This window comes from Equus asinus, chromosome 16 (genome assembly GCF_041296235.1).
Source record: "Equus asinus isolate D_3611 breed Donkey chromosome 16, EquAss-T2T_v2, whole genome shotgun sequence".
In the NCBI taxonomy this organism is placed as follows: Eukaryota; Metazoa; Chordata; class Mammalia; order Perissodactyla; family Equidae; genus Equus; species Equus asinus.
The window spans coordinates 28636838-28657165 of NC_091805.1; the positions used below are offsets into that span (position 1 = coordinate 28636838).

The following is a 20328-nucleotide window of genomic DNA, read 5'->3' on the forward strand; positions in this document are numbered from 1 at the left end:
AGCCCGAAAGTCTTCTATATACGCAGTTCCTGATAAGAAGGAATTTGGGGCTGGACAGTAACCGCCGAACACAAGTTAATTCTGACATTCAGGGTCTCCTCCTCGCTGAAGGAAATTCGAAGAGCAGGCCTCAGGGTGAAGACAGAAGAAACGTGCTTCATCTAAGGTTTTCTCCCCGGAAAGGAAACCGGCGCGGCAAGATGTAGACAGCACTGTCCTACTTCTCAGGAAAAGAATACGCACAGGGAAGGCTGGACACGACCCTTCCCGTCAGGAGAGGGTCTGCAGCGGGACACCGGCGAGCCGCGCCGCAGCGCTCACCATTGTGTTAGCGCCGGCGGCGGAAGAACTGAGCCTCACCGCACAGTTAAAGAGTCCTTCTTTGTTCAGCTTCGGCCGGGGCCGCAGGGCGCGGTGTCCTTCCGCGCTCGCCGGGCAGTCCCCGCCCCCTCGCGGGTCTGGAGAGCTGCCATTCGGCACCGGAGTTGCTCCGCTATCCCAGAATGCACCGGCAGTCCGCGGGAAACCAAAATGGCGAAGGGCTGTAGCGAAGTGGGCTGTGTTTGAGGCCGGTGTAAGGACGCTCACTCTATCCCCAACCCTTGTCCCCAGGACCTCGGTTTGTGCGTGTGTATGTGTGGGGTGCCTGGTGGGGCGGGTGCCCAGTAAGTGCTCGGACTCGCAGGGGAAGCGCCCACGGGGACATTATTGGTTGTTTTTTCCTGTATGAAGCGGTTGGCACCACTGAAGTGACCGAATGAGGTGAGAGACCTTGGCCTGGGAACCAGGCTCTTCCGGAGGAGGTGGAGGGGGGCGGGGGAGGAAGAAAGGAAGCAAGTATAAAAGGGAAAGATGGAGGATCGAAGTGGGGGTGGGGGCTCCGGTATGTGTCTGTGGGTGTCTTGCATTTATGTATATATTGAAAAGAATGGATGGAAAGCAGTAGTCAGTTGGGTGTTGGAGAAAATAGGGACTAAAGGAGCGAGCAGAGCGTTGGGGAAGTCGTTTGGAGGAACAAAATGAAGCGTTGAGACGGGGAAGCTGTGTTTGGAGGGGCAGGAAGGAACCTGGGGGCGGGAGACGGTTGGAGGGGCAGGATGAACCTGGTGATGAGGGGGTGGGGAACCGAGGGGAGGAGCCGTTAGGAAATGGGGACTGATGGAGATGTGGGGAGCAGGGTGAAGGGGCTGCCTGGGGCCTTACAGGGCGCAAAGGGAAGTAGCAGCTTGGAACGGAGGGTGGTGGAATTGTATGAAATTGGAGTATGGGGGTAGATTAGAGTAAAAGGGCAGCATGGACTACTAGGATAAGGGGAATACTAAGTGGACCCGGGAGCAAACCCTAAAAGCTTAAAGGGAAGAAGTGGGAGGGCAAGTGTGAGATGGGGGAGAGGTACCTTATATTTGGAGCGCACCACAAATCTGAGGCGATTGTTCTGTTTCATTAGATGTAACTCATATTCCCTCTCAGATGTAGATTTGTATTAGTGTATTCGTTTTTACAACTCACGTAGTTACGGTTTAAGGGATTTTAACTAATTTGCCAAAATATAACGTATTTTCTAGTGGTAGAACTCTTAACTCTGTTTTACAATCTGGTGTCCTTGGTGGCTAGAATTTTTCTTTGGAAGCAACTAGAGGGAACAGATGGATTTATCGGGGTGATTTGACGATCAGTAAGGGTTAGTGAACAATGGGAAAAGGGGGTATGGAATGTTATTCTATTCTCTGAAACATTTAACTTTGGTTAAAGATAGAACCCGTTTACTAATTCAAATATGAAAACCTAAGTAGGCCTATGTATAACATAAGAAAGCGCCATGTGAGGTCAGTACGCAACTAGAAATATGTAAATAGTGCCTGATTTAATTTGACTCCAGATGCTCCGGTAGTAGTAACTTTCTCCTTCAGATTGATTCCATGTGACCCTCCTGTATACCTTGCCCACAGTCTGTTTTCAATTTCTATGTTTTCATTCTCTTGAGAATTCCTTTTTTTGGCAGTGGATTACAAAGACAGTGAACTTAAAAGTATTAAATATGGATAGAGTAAGATGTACTTAAATTCTTAAGTGACCTTTCTAAGGTTTGAAAATGCTTTAAATGAAACCGTTTTGATTAACAGCTTTGGGTGCCCAAGTCCTTTTGGCAAGGGAAGAGTTGATTTTAAGTTTCTTAACACAGAGCATTCTATTCTTGATCTTTGGAATGTTATTCACACTTCAAGCATTTGCAGTGATAGTTTTAAGAGACAGTACCAGGTGAAGTTTTTGTTTTTGTTTTTTTAGGTTCTAAATGTGAAAATGTATTTGAATTCACATTTTAAATTTGCTCACCTTCAATTTTTTTTAAAGTGCTATAAATATTGTAAAATATTTGAATTAAGAGTGCACCTGTTTCCTGATATTGCATATTCATGTTAAAGGGCATTAACGGAAATCTATGCCTATCAGGATGAAATGCACACACAATTTTAGAGCTAGAAGTATAGAAATCATCTGGTTAAACTGTTTTTTTCCTAGATGAAACAGAATGTAGTTAATAATCCGTTTAATTATGCCTGTTGCCTCAAAGCTCCGTTCGGAAAGGGGTTTTATTCTATGTATTTTGCTATGGGTCATAAACTCTTTGATATCATGGATTATAAATATACCTTTTCATTAGATCCTTGACTGAAAGGATAATTTGCTTTATTTATATTTCAGCATAAACTTTGCATCTGACTTTAGGAAACTGACAGTATAGTGGTAATCTATTTTAACACATGGGGAAATTTGCCTCTGAGGAGTTGCCATGACCGACATCTGTGGCTTGGTGATTCTGAAAGTTAAGTTTAACTGCTGTTTTAGTTAGTCTAAACTCCCATAAATGATATTTCTTGGTTGATGTTTTTATGGTCGGTTTCCCCTGTTCTTCAGGATTTGTTTATTGCAGTAAAATACAGTGTAACAACCCTAAATTGGAATGTAAAAGGTTCCTGTGGGTGTTTTTTTATGTATTAGGGTAGTGCTGTCTAATAGAACTTTCTGCACTGATGATGTTGATCTGTATCTCCTCTATCCAGTGATAGCCAATAGCCACGTGTGGCTGTTGAACACAAGAAATGTAACTTGTGAGACTAAGGACTGAATTTATAACTTAATTTAATTCATTAAAACTAAAATTTAAATGGCCATATATAGCTAGTGGCTGCTGTATTGGACAGCACAGTGTTAGGGGTTATTGCATCTATTTATTAGGAATTGTCACATCCATTAACCTTGGAAACCACAGGAACCAAAGGCTGAGGATCTATCTTAGGACTAAGGAGATTGAAATTTTCTTCGTACATTGAAACTAAGAAGATTGAAATTTTCTTTGTACATTTTTAAGATGAAGTATTCTTCATTTTTGCCACACACCCTGTTTTCTGTCATGTCTCTGTTTTCATATAACATTGCAAAAGAATGGTGAAGGTAGCAAGTTCTCTGGTCTTTTTAATATTTAAGTTTCTGTTTCCTTTGTCAAAAAACAAAAATGAATGTTAGGAAAGTTAGTTTACTTTGTTATTTTTAAAGAAATTTACATTGTTATTTTTACACATCAGTTAAGAAACTTTTTATTAAGGAAAATTTTGAACGTATACAAAGTGAACAGAATATTATAATGAACTTTTTTGTGTCCGTGCTTGTTTCATCTGTACCTCTATCCACTCGCCAGTCCATTTCATTGTTTTAATTATTTTTTAAAGTAAAATTTAAATATATTGAAATGCACAAATCTTAACTGTACACTTTTTTAAATTATTTTTTTAATTTTTAATTTTTTTAAAGATTTTATTTTTCCTTTTTCTCCCCAAAGCCCCTTGGTACATAGTTGTATGTATATTTTTTTAGTTGTGGGTCCTTCTAGTTGTGGCTTGTGGGATGCCACCTTAACATGGCTTGATGAGCAGTGCCATGTCAGCGCCCAGGATCCAAACTGGCAAAACCCTGGGTCGCCAAAGTGGAGTGCGAGAACTTAACCACTTGGCCATGGGGCTGGCTCCCTGTACACTTTTTAAATAATATCTTTATTGAGATATAATGCACAAATATTTATATGTACATAATTCACATGTACATACCCTTTTAAGGTACAATTCAGTGATTTTTAGGATATTCAGAATTATGCAACCATCCCCATTATCTAATTTCAGAACATTTTCATCACCCCAAAATGAAAATCTGTATCCATTAGCAGTCCCTCTCCATTTTTCCCTCCCCCTTCTGGCAAGCACTAACCTATTTTCTATGTTTATATTTTGCCTATCCTGGACATTTCATATAAACGGATTCATACAATTTGTGGCCTTTTGTGTCTAACGTCTTTCACGTAGCATAATGTTTTCAAGGTACATCCGTATCGTGGCATCTATCACTACTTCATTCCTTTTTTATGGCCAAAATATATTTCATTGTACAGATATACTACATTTTGTTGATCCATTCATCAATTGATAGGCATTTGGGTTCCACTTTTCGGCTGTAATAAGTAGTGCTGCTGTGAACATTCATGTACGGGGTTTGTGTGGACATGTATTTCCATATTTTTTTGGGTACATATCTAGGAGTGGAACTGCTGGCTCGGATGATACCTCCCTGTTTAACATTTTGAGGAACTGCGGAACCATTTTCCAAGAACCTGCATCCTTTTACAGTCTCATCAGCAACTATGAGGGTTGCAGTTTCTCCACATCCTTGCCAACAGTTGTCTGTCATTTTGATTATAACCATCCTAGTGGGTGAGCAGTGGTATCTCATTGTGGTTTTGATTTGCATTACCCTAATGGCTAATATTGTTGAGCATTTTTTCCATGTGGTTATTGGTCTTTTGTATACTTTGTGTGGAGAACTGTCTATTCAGATCCTTTGTCCATTTTAAAGATTGGGAGGGGGCCTGGCCCTGTGGCCGAGTGTAAGTTCACGCCCTCGGCTTCAGGGGCCCAGGGTTTCACTGGTTCGAATCCTGGGCACAGACATGGCACTGTTCATCAGGCCATGCTGAGGTGGCATCACACATGCCACAACTAGAAGGACCCACAACTAAAATATGTACAACTGTGTACTGAGGGGATTTAGAGAGAAAAAAGAAAAATAAAATCTTTAAAAAAAAACAAAAAGATTGGGAGAGTGGGCCCAGTGGTGTAGTGGTTAAGTTCGTGCACTCTTCTTCGGCAGCCCAGAGTTTGCCGGTTCGGATCCTGGCTGTGGCCCTACACACTGCTCATGAAGCCATGCTGAGGCGGTGTCCCCATACAAAATAGAGGAACATTGGCACAGATGTTAGCTCAGGGCCAATCTTCCTCACCAAACAAAAAGGAGGGGGTTATTTTTTATTGTTGTGTTGTAAGTGTTCTTTATATATTTTGGATACAAACTTCTTATCAGGTGCATGATTTGCAATTACTTTCTCCTGTTCTGTGGTTTGGTTTTTCACTGGATGGTGTCCTTTGAAGCACAAAAGCTTTTAATTTTGATGCAATCCAATTTATCTTTCTGTGTGGTTTTTTTTTTTTTGGAATGTTGGTCCTGAGCTAACATCTGTTGCTAATCTTCCTCTCTTTTTCTCCCCAAAGCCCCAGTACTTAGTGGTATACTCTAGTTGTAGGTCATTCTAGTTCTTCTCTGTCGGATGCCTCCACAGCATGGCTTGATGAGTGGGTGCATAGGTCTGTGCCCAGGATCTGAACTGGCAAACCCTAGGCCACTGAAGCGGAGTGCACAAACTTAACAATTTGGCCACGAGATTGGCTCCTGCTTGTCCTTTTGGTGTCATCTAAGAAACCGTTGTCTAATCCCAGTACAGTTTTGACAAATGGATATACCTGTGTAACTCATACGCTTGTTATGATATAGAATATTTCTCTCTTCCCAGAAAGCTCACATGTAGCCTTTCGCAGCCATCCCCTTTGCAACTATGGTTCTGATTTCTTTCAGTTTAGATTAATTTTGTCTAGAACTGCATATAAATGGAACTGTACAGTATGTATAGCAGTTAAAAATTTTAAAAATTTTACTTTATAAAGCTAGAACTGCAGTCTTAGTTTGAAAATCCCATTCTGCAAGGGATATCGTTGTAGTATTGGTTTAAGAGTCTTATCGTGACAATCCTGACCAATACTTTGTGTGATAAAAAGTTTTTTTTTTAATGGCTTATGAAGACAGTTCTCATATTTTGAATGGATAAAACTGAGTAAGGACTTAATGAGTATATGCTTCCAAATGTTGCCTAAGATGAGGGTTTAAAAATTAGGGGAACAGGGCAATGTGAGGGATCCTTGTGGTGATGGAAACGATGGTATCTTGACTGTATTGACATTAATATTTTGGTTGTGATATTATTATAGTTTTCAAAAATGCTAACATTTGGGGAAACTGGGTAAAAGTTAACACAGAATCTATTATTTCTTGCAGCTGCATATGAATCTACAATCCTCTCAAACTAAAATGTTGAATTAAAAAATAAACACTAAGTGGGGCCAGCCTGGTGGCGCAGTGCTTAAGTTTGCATGTTCAGCTTTGGCAGCCTGGGGTTCGCCAGTTCAGATCCTGGGTGTGGACCTGTGTGCTGCTTGTCAAGCCATGCTGTGGCAGTCATCCCACATATAAAGTAGAGGAAGATGGGCATGGATGTTAGCTCAGGGCCAGTCTTCCTCAGCAGAAAGAGGAGGATTGGCAGCAGTTAGCTCAGGGCTAATCTTCCTCAGCAGAAAAGAGAAGGATTGCCAGCAGATATTAGCTCAGGGATAATCTTCCTCAAAAAAAACCCCCCAAAACAAAAAACACTAACGGAACAAAGTGGACCAAAGCAGGCATAGCAAGAACAGGTTGAATTTGTGTGATTTCGGTCAGCCAGGTGCTAAAAACAAACTAAGGATGAACTTTTGTTTTTCTCTGCCCTTACCAGTGAAGTTTATACGTATTATAGTAAAAAACTGCAACTTTTTTGGTTGTGATGGAGAGCAGAGTGGGAAGATACAGTTGTCTAGTGGAAACTCCTGACTATGTACTCAGAAGATTTGAGTCTGATTAATCTGCTAGCTCTGCAACAATTTTAGTTTCTTTACCTATAAAATGGAGATGTTACCTGCATGTGTTATTCACTGGATTGCTGGAAGGGTCAAGAAGGAAAATACAGGAAAAACTTTATAAACTCTAGGTGCAATATAGTTGTATAGTATTAATTTACAAAATGTTTTTCCAAAAGAGCTGTTATATAGAACAAGAGAGCCATGTATACCTATGATGAAGCCTATGCACTCAAAACACCCTGAACATCCTTCCTTCCAAGATAATGAGTATGTCTAATACTGCATGAATAATTTATTTTGCCCTCTTCATAATTATGAATTTTTTTTTAAGATTTTATTTTTTTCCTTTTTCTCCCCAAAGCCCCCCGCTACATAGTTGTATATTCTTCGTTGTGGGTCCTTCTAGTTGTGGCATGTGGGATGCTGCCTCAGTGTGGTTTGATGAGCAGTGCCATGTCCGCGCCCAGGATTCGAACCAACGAAACACTGGGCTGCCTGCAGCAGAGCGTGCTAACTTAGCCACTCTGCCACCGGGCCAGCCCCCCATAATTATGATTTTAAACATGTTAACTGAACTGCTATTACCCTGTTGAGTATAATATATTTAGAAGTGTTACTGAGCCAAATGTGTTTTAAAAACCATGTTTAGTTAAAGTCTGAAAAATTACTGGCCCTTGGTATTTTGGGATGTTTTATAAATTACTGACCAGCCCTGATGGTTCTAATTGATGTTAGATAAATACCAGAATCACCAGTAGAGCTAAAAAACCAAAAACCCAAACCCAAACAAGACCAATTTTTTAGAACTCATAACCTAGAGATTCCAAACCCTTGGTTTGGTGTGGCCTTTTGTATATTTTTGTGTTTTAAAAATTTTTCCCACTTGATTTTTGCACCCAGCTTGTTAAGCAGTACTAGATTTTGTTCTAGAGTCAAGATTAGAAATTTACCAGTTATTTAAAATAGAAAGAGCTGTATGAAGGAAAGACTAATAATAGGCATGTTTTTCATACTTGATAAAGGAAAATATTTTAGTACTGTTTCCATCACACTCATACTTAAAATGTTTTAAATCGGGGGTTAATAAAGTAGTTAATGGAACTTTATAGTCTGGGAACCTTGTGGACTGTTAGATGTTTTATAAAACTGAGTTTATAAGTGTTGTAAGATAGAGAATTCTCCTTTCAGGGAAATGTTTAAGCTGAGGCTAGCTGATCATCTTATTTAGGAATGTTATAAGGAGAGATTTTTTTTCATTAGCTGGGAAGTAAATGGCCATGTAGGTGCTTTCTAAAACTAAAATAGGAGTCTAGATTGTAATGAAAACAGTGGCACTATTTTTCCTTTAGGTTAATGATGAGATTCATCAGGAAGGATAGAATCCTTCCCAAAGTCGGGTTTCTCCTGAGTGTATTTTTTCTGTTTTCCTCTCGGTCTCACAGTCTTTTTCACTTTCGACAGTTGTCTGAATCCATCTTTTAGATTTTTCTTTCTCAGAAACAGGCTGAGAATATGATGTTATCACCTGAACTTTTTTTTTTTTTGCTGAGGAAGATTTTCTCTGAGCTAATGTCTGTGCCAGTCTTCCTCTACTTTGTACGTGGGTCGCCACCTCGGTATGGCTAACGAGTGTTGTAGGTCTGTGCTGGGGATCCAAACCTGCGATCCTGGGCCACTGAAGAGGAGTGCACCAAACTTAACCACTAGGCCGTGGGGCTGGCCCGTTCAATTTTTTGTTTTATTGCTGCTCATTAGAGAGGAACAAACAAAAGTGATTATTTACAAAGATTTAAAAAAAATTAGAACATTCTTATAGTATTCCCTGGTGCAGTGATTCTCAAACTTTTTGGTCTCATGACCCCTTTACGTTCTTAATTATTGAGGACCCCAAGAACTTTTATGTGGGTTATCTCTATCAATATTTACTGTTTTAGAAATTGAAACTGAGAAAATTTAAAAACAAGAATATGTATATGCACATACCCTTAGTCTTAAGAGTGAAATCATCATGTATTATTTAGCTTCTGGAAAATTCCTCTCTACACTGTGGGTGAATGAGAATGAAAAAGGCAGGTGATGTCTTAATATTATTTTGAGACTAGCTATTGCCTTGTAGACCCCCAGGTACCATACCTTGAGACCTGCTAGTCTAGTCCACTGTTTCTTTATGGAGTTAGGGTTGTTTTGTGTATTGCAGGGTGTTTAGCAGATCTTTTTTGTCTCTTCATAGAAAAAATTTGAGGCTCTCAGATGTCAACTGCTTCCTCTTCCTATCTTCACATCTACCAGCTTAACTATAAATGCATCCATCCTCACATGAGAAGAAATGTGCCTTCTCTGATTCAGGGCTAGTCTTTCCTTTATACTTAAGATTCTATTTCTCTGACTTGTGTTTTCAGTTACCTTTTGATACCTTCCTTTCATATTAGGAACATGGTCAAGACTTTTCATATTTAAAAACATAGAAAAACCTATTTACCTTAGACCTTGTATCCTCATCTATATGTATGTAGCCTTTTTTCCTTTGCATAGCCAAGCCCTTTGAAAAAATAGTTTCAGCTTCTTCAGCTTCCACTCAAAGTTTTATTTTTATATACGTGTACTTATTGTAGAAAATTTAAATATTAAACAACTTTAAAAAGTAATCTGTATGACCTAGACAGCTACTAAAAATGTTTTTGTCTAGTCTCATTGTCTTATTTCTAAGCATATTTTTCGTTTATGTTAAATACTTCAAAATTTCCTGTAGTGGAATAATGCATGTATTTGACTAAAAATATCAGAATACAGAAGGAGGAGTGTTTAAAATGAAAAGCTGTAGACTTCAGGCCTCCTGAGTCCTGCTTTGAGAGGGAATCACTTTAATTTTTACGTGTTATATTCTTCTGATCATTACCTCCATAATGGTAAATAATACTTCTGCCCTACTATTTGATGCATTTACTTTAGACATCGTGCCGTATCAAGGCTTTCCTGCTGTGATAAAGATTCAGGTCACTTATGCCCTATGTTTCTTTTGCCCTTTCCAATTTTTGGGTTTTCTATTGATTAGTTCTGTAACTTTAAACTTAAACCTTTCTTCTTATTCCATCAACTCTAGAGTTTATTTCTCCACTTTGTAAGGTATTATTAAAGTCTCTACCTTTACCTTCGTTTCTCTTCCTCCTTCCACCTCTCAGTTTTTGTTGTCTTTACTTTGCTTTTATATTTTTAACTTGATAACATTTCATATTCTGTTCTTAACCATAATTATCTGTGCTTTGTTTATAGGTTGCTTCTAAAGTTGAAAGTTAATAAACAGCTTTTATATTATTTTAACCAAGTAATGTTATTCTCTGCAGAGCTATATAGTACCATGATTACAGTTTCTTCCTTGTAACATTTTTTCCCTTAAAATTTCTGACACTTTTTAATGTTTTCTCTGCCTTCGTTTTATCTGTAAATTTTTCTAGTGTCTTATACTGTCTAGTTTGTTAAATCCTCCTTTTCCCTTAAACATTTCTCTGGGAGCTCTCTTTCCTTTTGCTCCAGTCCAGACTGATTGCTCTCTAGGTCTTTTTCATGGCTTTCATTCTGGGATTTCTCTATGTTGTTCTCTTGGGTTGGATGCAGTATTTCCTGCATCTCATGTTTTTTCTTTCTTGGGGGATATTTCCTCATTTTGCTGGAGCCAAATCCTAAAATTTTGGCTTAAGATCTTAAAATTTATTTTATATGCCTCCATTTAAAAAAATTTAGTTTGGTTGGTGTAGGCTTCTAGTTTGAATATTACTTTTCTTAACAATTTTGAGGCATTGTCTCATTGTCTTCTGGAATCTAGTGTTGCTCTTAAGAAGTCTAATTCTAAGTCTGTTTCTTATTCTTTTGTGGGTAACTTGATTTTTCTCTTTGGAAGCTTATGGGGTCTTCTATTTTCAGTGTTATGCATTTCAGGTGAATTTAGGGTTTTTAAAAATCAGCACTTTGGGGGCTGGCCCCCTTGGCTGAGTGGTTAAGTTAGTGCGCTCCGCTGCAGGCGGCCCAGTGTTTCGTTGGTTCGAATCCTGGGCGCGGACATGGCACTGCTCATCAAACCACGCTGAGGCAGCATCCCACATGCCACAACTAGAAGGACCCACAACGAAGAATATACAACTATGTAGCGGGGGGCTTTGGGGAGAAAAAGGAAAAAAATAAAATCTTTAAAAAAAAAAATGAGTACTTTGAAAGTCCTATTGTTTTGACAATTCCTATCTCCTTTCAGCCCTGGGAAATTTTCTTTTGTTATTATGTAAAAAATAATTTTCCCTCTCACCTGTTAGAATGGCTATTATCAAAAAAAAAAAAAAAGTGTTGATGAGGATGTGGTGAAAAGGGAACCCTTGTGCACTGTTGGCGGGCATGTAAGTTGGTACAACCACTATGGAAAACAGTATGGAGATTCCTCAAAAAATTAAAAAGGAACTACCATATGATCCAGCCATTCCTTCTGGGTATTTATGAAAACACTAACTTGAAAACATATATGCACCCCCATGTTCATTGCAGCATTATTTACAATAGCGAAGATATGGAAACTTAAGTGTCCATCAGTGGATGAATGGATAAATAAGATGTGCATATGTATACAATGGAATATTATTCAGTTATAAAAAAGAATGAAATCTTGCCATATGCAGCAACATGGATGGGCCTTGAAGGCAGCATGCTAAGTGAAATAAGTCCGACAGAGAAAGACAAATACTGTCTTATCTCACTTATGTATAGAATCTAAAACAACAACAACAAAAAACCAAGCTCATAGATACAGAAAACACATTGGTGGTTGCCAGAGGTGGGGGTGGGCAAAATGGGTAAAGGGGGTCAAAAGGTACAAACTTCTAGTTATAAAATAAATAAGTCACAGGGATGTAATGTACAGCATGGTGGCTATAGTTAATAATACTGTATTGCGTATTTGAAAGTTGCTAAGGGTGTACATCTTAAAAGTTCTCATCATAAGAAAAAATTTTGTAACTATGGTGATGGATGTTAACAAGATTTATTTTGCTCATATTGCAGTATATCAAAATATTGAATCATTGTATTGTACACCTAAAACCAATAATATAATGTTATACATCAATTATATCCCAAAAAATAATATTAACTAGCAAAAATAAATAAAAAGATGCTATAGAAATGTATTTCTAGATGTGGAAAGATGTTCCTAATATATTGTTAAATAAAAAAAGCATGTTACAGAGCAGTATGCAAAGTAGACCTAAGTTTTGTAAATGAAAATATGCAGATGGATCAAAAAATAATAATTTTCTCCTCTGCATTATCTCTTTGTTGAAGTCTTCTTTTATATTTTCCATCTTGATCATTCATGCCCCCCAACCCCTGTAATCTGGGGACATTTTCATTGACTTACCTTTCCAGTTCAATTAAAATTTTTTTTCGTGTTTTTAATTTCCAGGAGCTCATTCTTGGACTCTGTTCCTTTTTCACATCATCATATTTTTAATTTATGGATGCAATAGATCCTTGAATTTCTTTATATATATTAATTGTACTTTAGTTTTTAAAATTCTGTTCTGTTCGCTGTGTTACTTCCTTTGGAGTCTGTTTTCTTGGGCTTTGTCTTTTATATTGTAGTTTTTCAATTTTTGTTAGATCAGAAGTCAGCACATGCTTGGGTGCATGGATTAATTTAGGATGAAGTGTGGGGAGCTAGCTGCCTTTTGTTTCCTATGATGCCAAAATGTGAAAGGTTTTACTTTGGGGCACCAGTACTCATTCACCCTTAGTTGTTTTCACACACTTGCCTTGTGAGTTGAGCTGTCATTTTTCTTCCTTCCTTCTCCCTCAGGGCCAGCTGCTGGTCATACTAATGATCGTTTAGATGTGCAGGAAGCAGCCAGTTCTTGAGATGCTGCTCAAGAATGGTGGTATCTCAGGAACATGGGGAGATACATTTAAAAATAGCCCCCACCTCAAAAAAAGGGAGAAGGGGAGGAAATGAAAGAGACCTAATGCTGTAGTGAGTTGCTGTTGTTAATGGGGATTTTCAGGAGCATGGGCCAAGGTGGAAAAAAAGATTGAGACATACTTGTTTATAAGTTCCAAACATGACAGATAAAACCCTTTATGGTCTGTTTCTTGATAACTTCATCTCACAAGATAAGGAGGAATAGTGAATTAATTGTGATTGAAATATTGGGGAGTAGGAATGAGGATTGTATGAGGTAGACTAACTTGTGAAAGCATCTTATATTTTGAAGGGTTTTAGACTTTATTTTGACTAATGTTTTTCCTAAACGTAAGAATTTTGTTGCCAGCACTCTTTCTTTCTTTTTTTTTTTTCCGAGGAAGATTAGCCCTTAGCTAACTACTGCCAATCCTCCTCTTTTTGCTCAGGAAGACTGGCCTGAGCTAACATCCATGCCTATCTTCCTCTACTTTATATGTGGGACGCCTACCACAGCATGGCTTTTACCAAGCGGTGCCATGTCTGCACCCAGGATCCGAACCGGCGAACCACAGGCTGCCAAGAAGTGGAACGTGCGAACTTAAACCGCTGCGCCACTGGGCCGGCCCCTATTTCTTGCCTAAGTATATCTGAGTATCATCTCTATTGTTATTTACTTACTGTTTTTCTCTATCTTAACTTCAACTCATTTAGCTTTATTCTAAGCAATAACTGTGAGTTTAGGATTAAATATATTTTTAATACACATTAAAATAATTACATAAAATGAAAAATGTCTTTTCCTGCTCAGGTACTGGATACAGCTCTCTAGGAAACACTATATTTCATCAAATATAAGATGCCATCAGTTGCAAAATGTACCATTATTTGATGTATCACTAAGAAAGAAAAAGCCCTGTTAATTAAGCTGGGACACGATACTTGACATATAGAATTTTTATTTTATGCTGATTGAAAGACAGCTTTTATCTGTCATTCTTGTATAAACATAAAAAGGAAAGTATAAACGTAAGTACATTGGGTTAAGGTACTCCCGAGACTTCTTCCTGGTAAAAGTCTGCTTCTTTTGAATCACTTAAAAAAAAACAGCTTTCTTGAGAATTTCATATGCCATTATAACTCACCCTTTTAAAGTATACAAAGGTGTTTTTTTTCTAATTCATAGAGTGTGTAATCATCACCAGTGTCTAATTTTAGAATATTTTATTACCCCAAAAAGAAACCCCATACCAATTAACATTGGCTCCTCATTGCCTCTCTCCTTTCCCTCTAGCCCTTGACAACCACTAATCTACTTTCTGTGTTTCTATTTTGTCTATCTTGAACATTTCGTTTAAATGAGATCATACAATTTGTGGCCTTTTGTGTCTAACATCTTTCACGTAGCATAATGTTTTCAAGGTACATCTGTATCGTGGCATCTATCACTACTTCATTCCTTTTTTATGGCCAAAATATATTTCATTGTACAGATATACTACATTTTGTTGATCCATTCATCAATTGATAGGCATTTGGGTTCCACTTTTCGGCTGTAATAAGTAGTGCTGCTGTGAACATTCATGTACGGGGTTTGTGTGGACATGTATTTCCATATTTTTTTGGGTACATATCTAGGAGTGGAACTGCTGGCTCGGATGATACCTCCCTGTTTAACATTTTGAGGAACTGCGGAACCATTTTCCAAGAACCTGCATCCTTTTACAGTCTCATCAGCAACTATGAGGGTTGCAGTTTCTCCACATCCTTGCCAACAGTTGTCTGTCATTTTGATTATAACCATCCTAGTGGGTGAGCAGTGGTATCTCATTGTGGTTTTGATTTGCATTACCCTAATGGCTAATATTGTTGAGCATTTTTTCCATGTAGTTATTGGTCTTTTGTATACTTTGTTTGGAGAACTGTCTATTCAGATCCTTTGCCCATTTTAAAAATTGGATAATTTCTCTTTTTATTGTTAAGTTGTAAGTGTTCTTTATATATTTTGGATACAAGTCTTTTATCAGGTGTATGATTTGCAATTATTTTCTCCCGTTCTGTGGGTTGTCTTTTCATTTGATGATGTCCTTTGAAGCACGAAAGTTTTTAATTTTGATGCAGTCCAATTTATCTTTCTTTTGTTTGTGCTTTTGATGTCATATCTAAGAAAACATTGCCTAACACAGGGTCACAAAGATTTACTCCTATGCCTTTTTGTAGGAATTATATAGTTTTAGCTCTTACATTTAGCCTGTAATTTCATTTTGAGTTAATTTTTGTATGTAGTGTGAGGTAGGTGTCCAGCTTCATTCTCTTGTGTGTGAATACAGTTTGCCAGAACCTTTTGTTAAAAAGACTCTTCTTGGGGCCAGCTCCGTGGCCGAGTGGTTAAGTTCGCGTGCTCCGCTGCGGCGCCCCAGGGTTCGGATCCTGGGCGCGGACATGGCACCGCTCGTTAGGTCATGTTGAGGCGGCGTCCCACATCCCACAACTAGAAGGACCTGCAACTAAGATATACAACTGTGTACAGAGGGGGTTTGGGGAGATAAAGCAGGAAAAAAAAAAAAGATTGGCAACAGTCATTAGTTCAGGTGCCAATCTTTAAAAAAAAAAAAAAAAAAGACTCCTCTTTCCCATTCAGTTGTTTTGACAATCTTTTCAAAGATCAATTGGCCATAAGTTTAAGGGTTTGTTTCTGGATTCTCGGTTTTATTCCATTTATTTATATGTCCTTATGTCTGCATCATAATGTCTTGATTACTGTTGATTTGTATTACGTTTTGAAATCAAGACTATTGAGTCCTTCAGTTTTGTTCTTCTTTTTCAAAGTTATTTGGGTATTCTGGATCCTGTATGAATTTTAGGATCAGTCTGTTAATTTCTGCAAAAAAGGCAGTTAGGATTTTGATAGATATTGCGTTAAATCTGTAGATTGATTTGGGAAATATTGCTATGTTAACAATGTTAATATCCATGAACGTGGCATGTCTTTCTAATCATATAGGTCTTATTTAGTTTTTTTCTCTGTTATGTAGTTTTCATTATACAAGCCTTATACTTTTTGTTAAATTTACTCTTAAGGGTTTTGTTCTTTTAGCTGCTATTGCAAATAGAATTTTTTCCCGTAATTTCATTTTCGGATTTTCATTGCTATTATATAGAAACACGATTGATTTTTGTATATTAATCTTGTACTCTGCAACCTTGCAGAACTAGTTTATTGGTTCTAATAGTTTTTCGGTGTGTATGGATTCTCAATCACTTTTTGAGTTTTATAGCACAGTTTTTCCTCACGGTATCAATTTTTATGCCATTATGAGTATTGATGACAGTATTTTTTAAACTAATCTATATAAGAATTAAAATAATTACATAAAAATTGATGCTGGGCTCTATTGCAGGTTTATAGTTAAATAGAGCTGTTCTACTGTTGAGTCTTATTTGGGAAACCAGCTGAACATGTCTAATTTACTATGTACTCCATTTTCTCCTGCAATCATTTGGTTTCTGGAGGGATAAAAGATGCTTCAGTATTTTCTCTAATATTTTCTCCCCAGTGGCTGCTGACACCCATTCTTTATGTTTTGATATGGGTGCTCTTAGTGTATGTATATGCACTGGCAATGAGGAGTACTGTGCTACTACTGCCTGGCAAGTTAGTGAGTGTAAGGTACCATCAGTTATGACATATCTGCATTTCTTTTTTTTAAAAAAATTTTTTAAAAGATTTTATTTTTCCTTTTTCTCCTGAAGCCCCCCAGTACATAGTTATGTATTTTTAGTTGTGGGTCCTTCTAGTTGTGGCACATGGGACGCCGCCTCAGCATGGCTCGATGAGCGGTGCCATGTCCTTGCCCAGGATTTGAACTGGCAAAACCCTGGGCTGCCGAAGCAGAGCGAGTGAACTTAACCACTTGGCCACAGGGCCGGCCCCCATATCTGCATTTCATAGAGTTAAATGTGAAAATTATGTGTCCCTTAGTTAATGACTTTTCTAGGCACTAGGATGCACTGGAGCTCTTTAAGCAAAGGAGTGAGTGATTAAAACAGGTTTTTCTTACTGCACATTGAAAGTGCACTAAATAAGCAGTGGGGTTGCTGGCAGGGAGACCAGTTAGGAGTCCGTGATAATAGTGCAGGCAAGAGCTAATAACGACCTGAAATAAGGAAGTGGTTGTAGGAGATATTTGAGAGGTGATCTTTAAGGAAGAATCAGCAGAATTTGGAGGGTTAGGGAAGAGGAAGGATCAGGGATAACAAATTTCTGGATTGAGAGATGGTCAAATAGTAATGGCATAACTGAGATATGGAAGACTGGAGAAAGGGGAGGAATTTGAAAGGAATGTCAGTTTTGTTAAAGGTGCTGGGGGAATCCAGGTTGAGATGTCTAATGGGCAATTGGCAATAAGAGTCTGAAGCTTGCAAGGTAGGTTGGGGCAGGAGATAAGAGATTTAGAAATTGTCAACAGATAAAAATTAGGTGAAGCATTAGGAGAGTATGACTACTTAGGACAAGCAGAACATAGAGAACAGGAAGAGGGAAACTTAGGCAACTCTAACAATTAAAGGGTTGGCAGAGGAAAAAGAATCAGTACAAGAAACGTCAGAGGGGTGGGAGAACAGTGACAGGTATCTCAGAAACCAAAGGAAGTGAATTTCAAGAAATAGCTCACGAGCATCAATTATTATACAAAGATTGGGTTCAGTGAGAACTGAAATTAGAGCATTGTCTGGTGTATTTGGGTATTTGGTCATTTGGAGGTCTTTGATGCAGTTGTTAACAGTAATGAGCACAGTAAACCTGCAGTGAATTAAGTGGAATGTGCATTTTTAAGTTCAGTGGTGAAAAGAATGAGAAAAATGAAGAAATAATTTGTAAGGACTTTTTTGGTTGTTTTTAATTTAATTTTGGTTATGGCAGATTTGCACCAAGGAGAGTTGGAGATTTAAAATAAAGGAAAGGAAATAACTGATAAAGTGAGGCTCTTGATGTGAGATTTCTCTCTGATACTGGAGAGAAGAGGCATGTCCTCCTTAGAGAAGCCAATTACGTACATGCTTTTGTGGGTAGGTTTAGGGAAAAAGGGGTGGGAGAAAGTTGAGGAATTTCATATGTTAATAGCTTCTGTTTTCTCTGAAATATGACCCTACCTTGTGAGTGAAGGAGTTGAGTGCCCCAAAGACCTTCCACCAAGTTCCTCCCTCTGAAGGTGTGTACATAGCAGAGATGGTTATAAGTTTTTTGAAAAAAGTTCTTTGTGCATCAATTACTGTGCATATATGTCTAGTTGTAGCACCTAAGCTTTTTGAAAAATACGTAATTATTGTTTTCTCCTGCTTTCAAGTTCCTTGAGGCCAAGAGACCAGGTCTTAATCATCTTGGACTTTCAGCTCTTTGAGGATTGTCTGGCACAGAAACCACTTTACGATTCCTAAGAGAGTGTTTTTTTTTTTTTAGAATTACAGTGTTATAATATTAAGATGCTTTAAACATATAGAAACAAAATAAAATAATTTTCATTAAGAAGAGAGAGCATCATTTCCTCCTGTCCTCAATGTTAGTTTAAGGTTCCTTTTTGGGTACTTCAACACCTTATTGACAGGAGTTTTTGATATCAGTTCATGGATTCTCCGTTAGATACATAGAAGAATAGTTTCTGCAACTCTGGTTAAGAGCAGCTACCTAGTACCAAAAATACATTTATACTAAATTTCAAAACATTCTCATCCAAGTATAGTTTTGGATCCTAATGGTGTTACCTCTTAATCATGAGTTAATATCAACAAATACCATTGGTTGCCTGTCTTGAAGCCAGTACTGTATTTTGGTACTGTATGCTGTGAAGAATTCATTTTCTTATTTGTTCAACAAATATTATTGAGGACCTTCTATGTGGGATATATTCTTAGATGCTAGAGATACATGGAATATGCAGTATTTTTGAGAAGGGAGAAACACACAAACACACATGAAACAAGTAAAAGCACAGCATCAGTCAGCTATGTAATTTTTTCGCTAAAACTGTCTAACTTGACTTGAATCATGAGGAAACAATAAGGCAAATCCAGAATGTGTAGTATGCTACCAAGACAGCTGACTTCAAAACATGTTGACTGTTTAAAAAAAACCCCCCAAACCCCCAAGGTTACAGTTGAGATTAAAGGAGACGAAAGAGACATGACAAATGCAATGTGCGAACTTTGTATCCTAGATTTTGAAAAGGGCTTTAAAGAACATTTTTGTGTCAAACGGGAGAATTTGAACTGTAGATTAGGCGATAATGTTAAATTTGCTGGGTATGATAATGACCTTGTGGTTATATAGGAGAAAGTTTATTGTTTTAAGGCGATACGTGCTGATATTTATGGGTGAAGTGTCATGGTGGCTGCAACTTCCAAATGGGTCAGCAAAAAAAGTATGTGTGAGAGAGATAAATGTGAAATATTAATTGGTGAATCTAGGTGAAGAGTATACTGATGATTATTATATTCTTTTGATTATACTTGGCAATTTTCAAAATAAAAAATTTGGAAAAAATCTAATTATAGGTTTTTGTATAGCTTTAAAGAACAAGAGTTCTCTGATAGAGAATATTGTAGAGTACAACTACTTTGATAGAATTACTTAGAAGAATCAGCTATGAACGAGTGGGGAGAGCAGTTTTGGTAGTAGGTGCAGTATGTATGAATGTCTTGGGTGGGAAAGATCTTGGTTTTTGAATAATAGAAAGGAGGCCTGTATGGCTAGATCTTGAGAGGCATACTCCTATGGGAGGAGAAAACTAACGTGATACTTTATATATAGCATTTTCAACCTAGTAAATACCCTAATGTCCCAGTTTTGTTGTTTTTTGAACTCTTTATAGAGTCCCTTTGTATTTATTTGTATGAGACTTTTAAATGCAGAGCTTTGAAAAAGTAAACTAGAGACACTTGTACTTAAGCTTTTATTGAGTCAAAATCAGGGGCAGCCAGCTATTCCTATCCCAGGAAATTTAACAACCAAGTTGAACCATCTCTAGAAATGCATTTCATCATTAGTAGACTTAAATTAGGCCTATAAAAGCCTGAGAGGATGGCGCAAATGAAAGGCTAGCCAGGGTTCTGCTCTAGTGTACACAGGGTCGCTAGAAGTTGGAACTGACTCCAGGGCACTAACAACAAATAAAAGCCTTGTGGCTAAATATACTATGAACAAGAGGCTTGGTATTGGCGACGAATGACCTGAGTTCACCACTTGTTAAGTCTGAAAATATTCTAGGCCTTCCCAGTGTATTTTGTGACTTTGGTTCCTAATTGGGATCCAAAATGACAAATATGTAGAATAACTTAGTCTGTCTCAGAGAC

At 37.9% G+C, this 20328-nt stretch overlaps 1 protein-coding gene across 4 annotated transcripts in view; it reads left to right on the forward strand.

Moving 5' to 3' along the window:
- Positions 1-495: 495 nt before the first annotated feature.
- The window catches only part of MTF2 (metal response element binding transcription factor 2), a 68798-nt gene continuing 48965 nt past the window's right edge, over positions 496-20328 (forward strand). For 2 of the 4 annotated variants that reach the window (XM_070486851.1, XM_014865251.3), the window contains exon 1: positions 642-762. Coding sequence is in view for 1 of the 4 variants with exons in the window: in XM_014865250.3 (XP_014720736.1) it covers positions 758-762 (5 nt within the window). In the remaining 3 variants the exon portion in view is untranslated. Of the gene's footprint in view, positions 763-20328 lie in introns of all 4 variants that reach the window. The other 2 variants (XM_014865250.3, XM_070486850.1) reach the window with 2 other exon arrangements.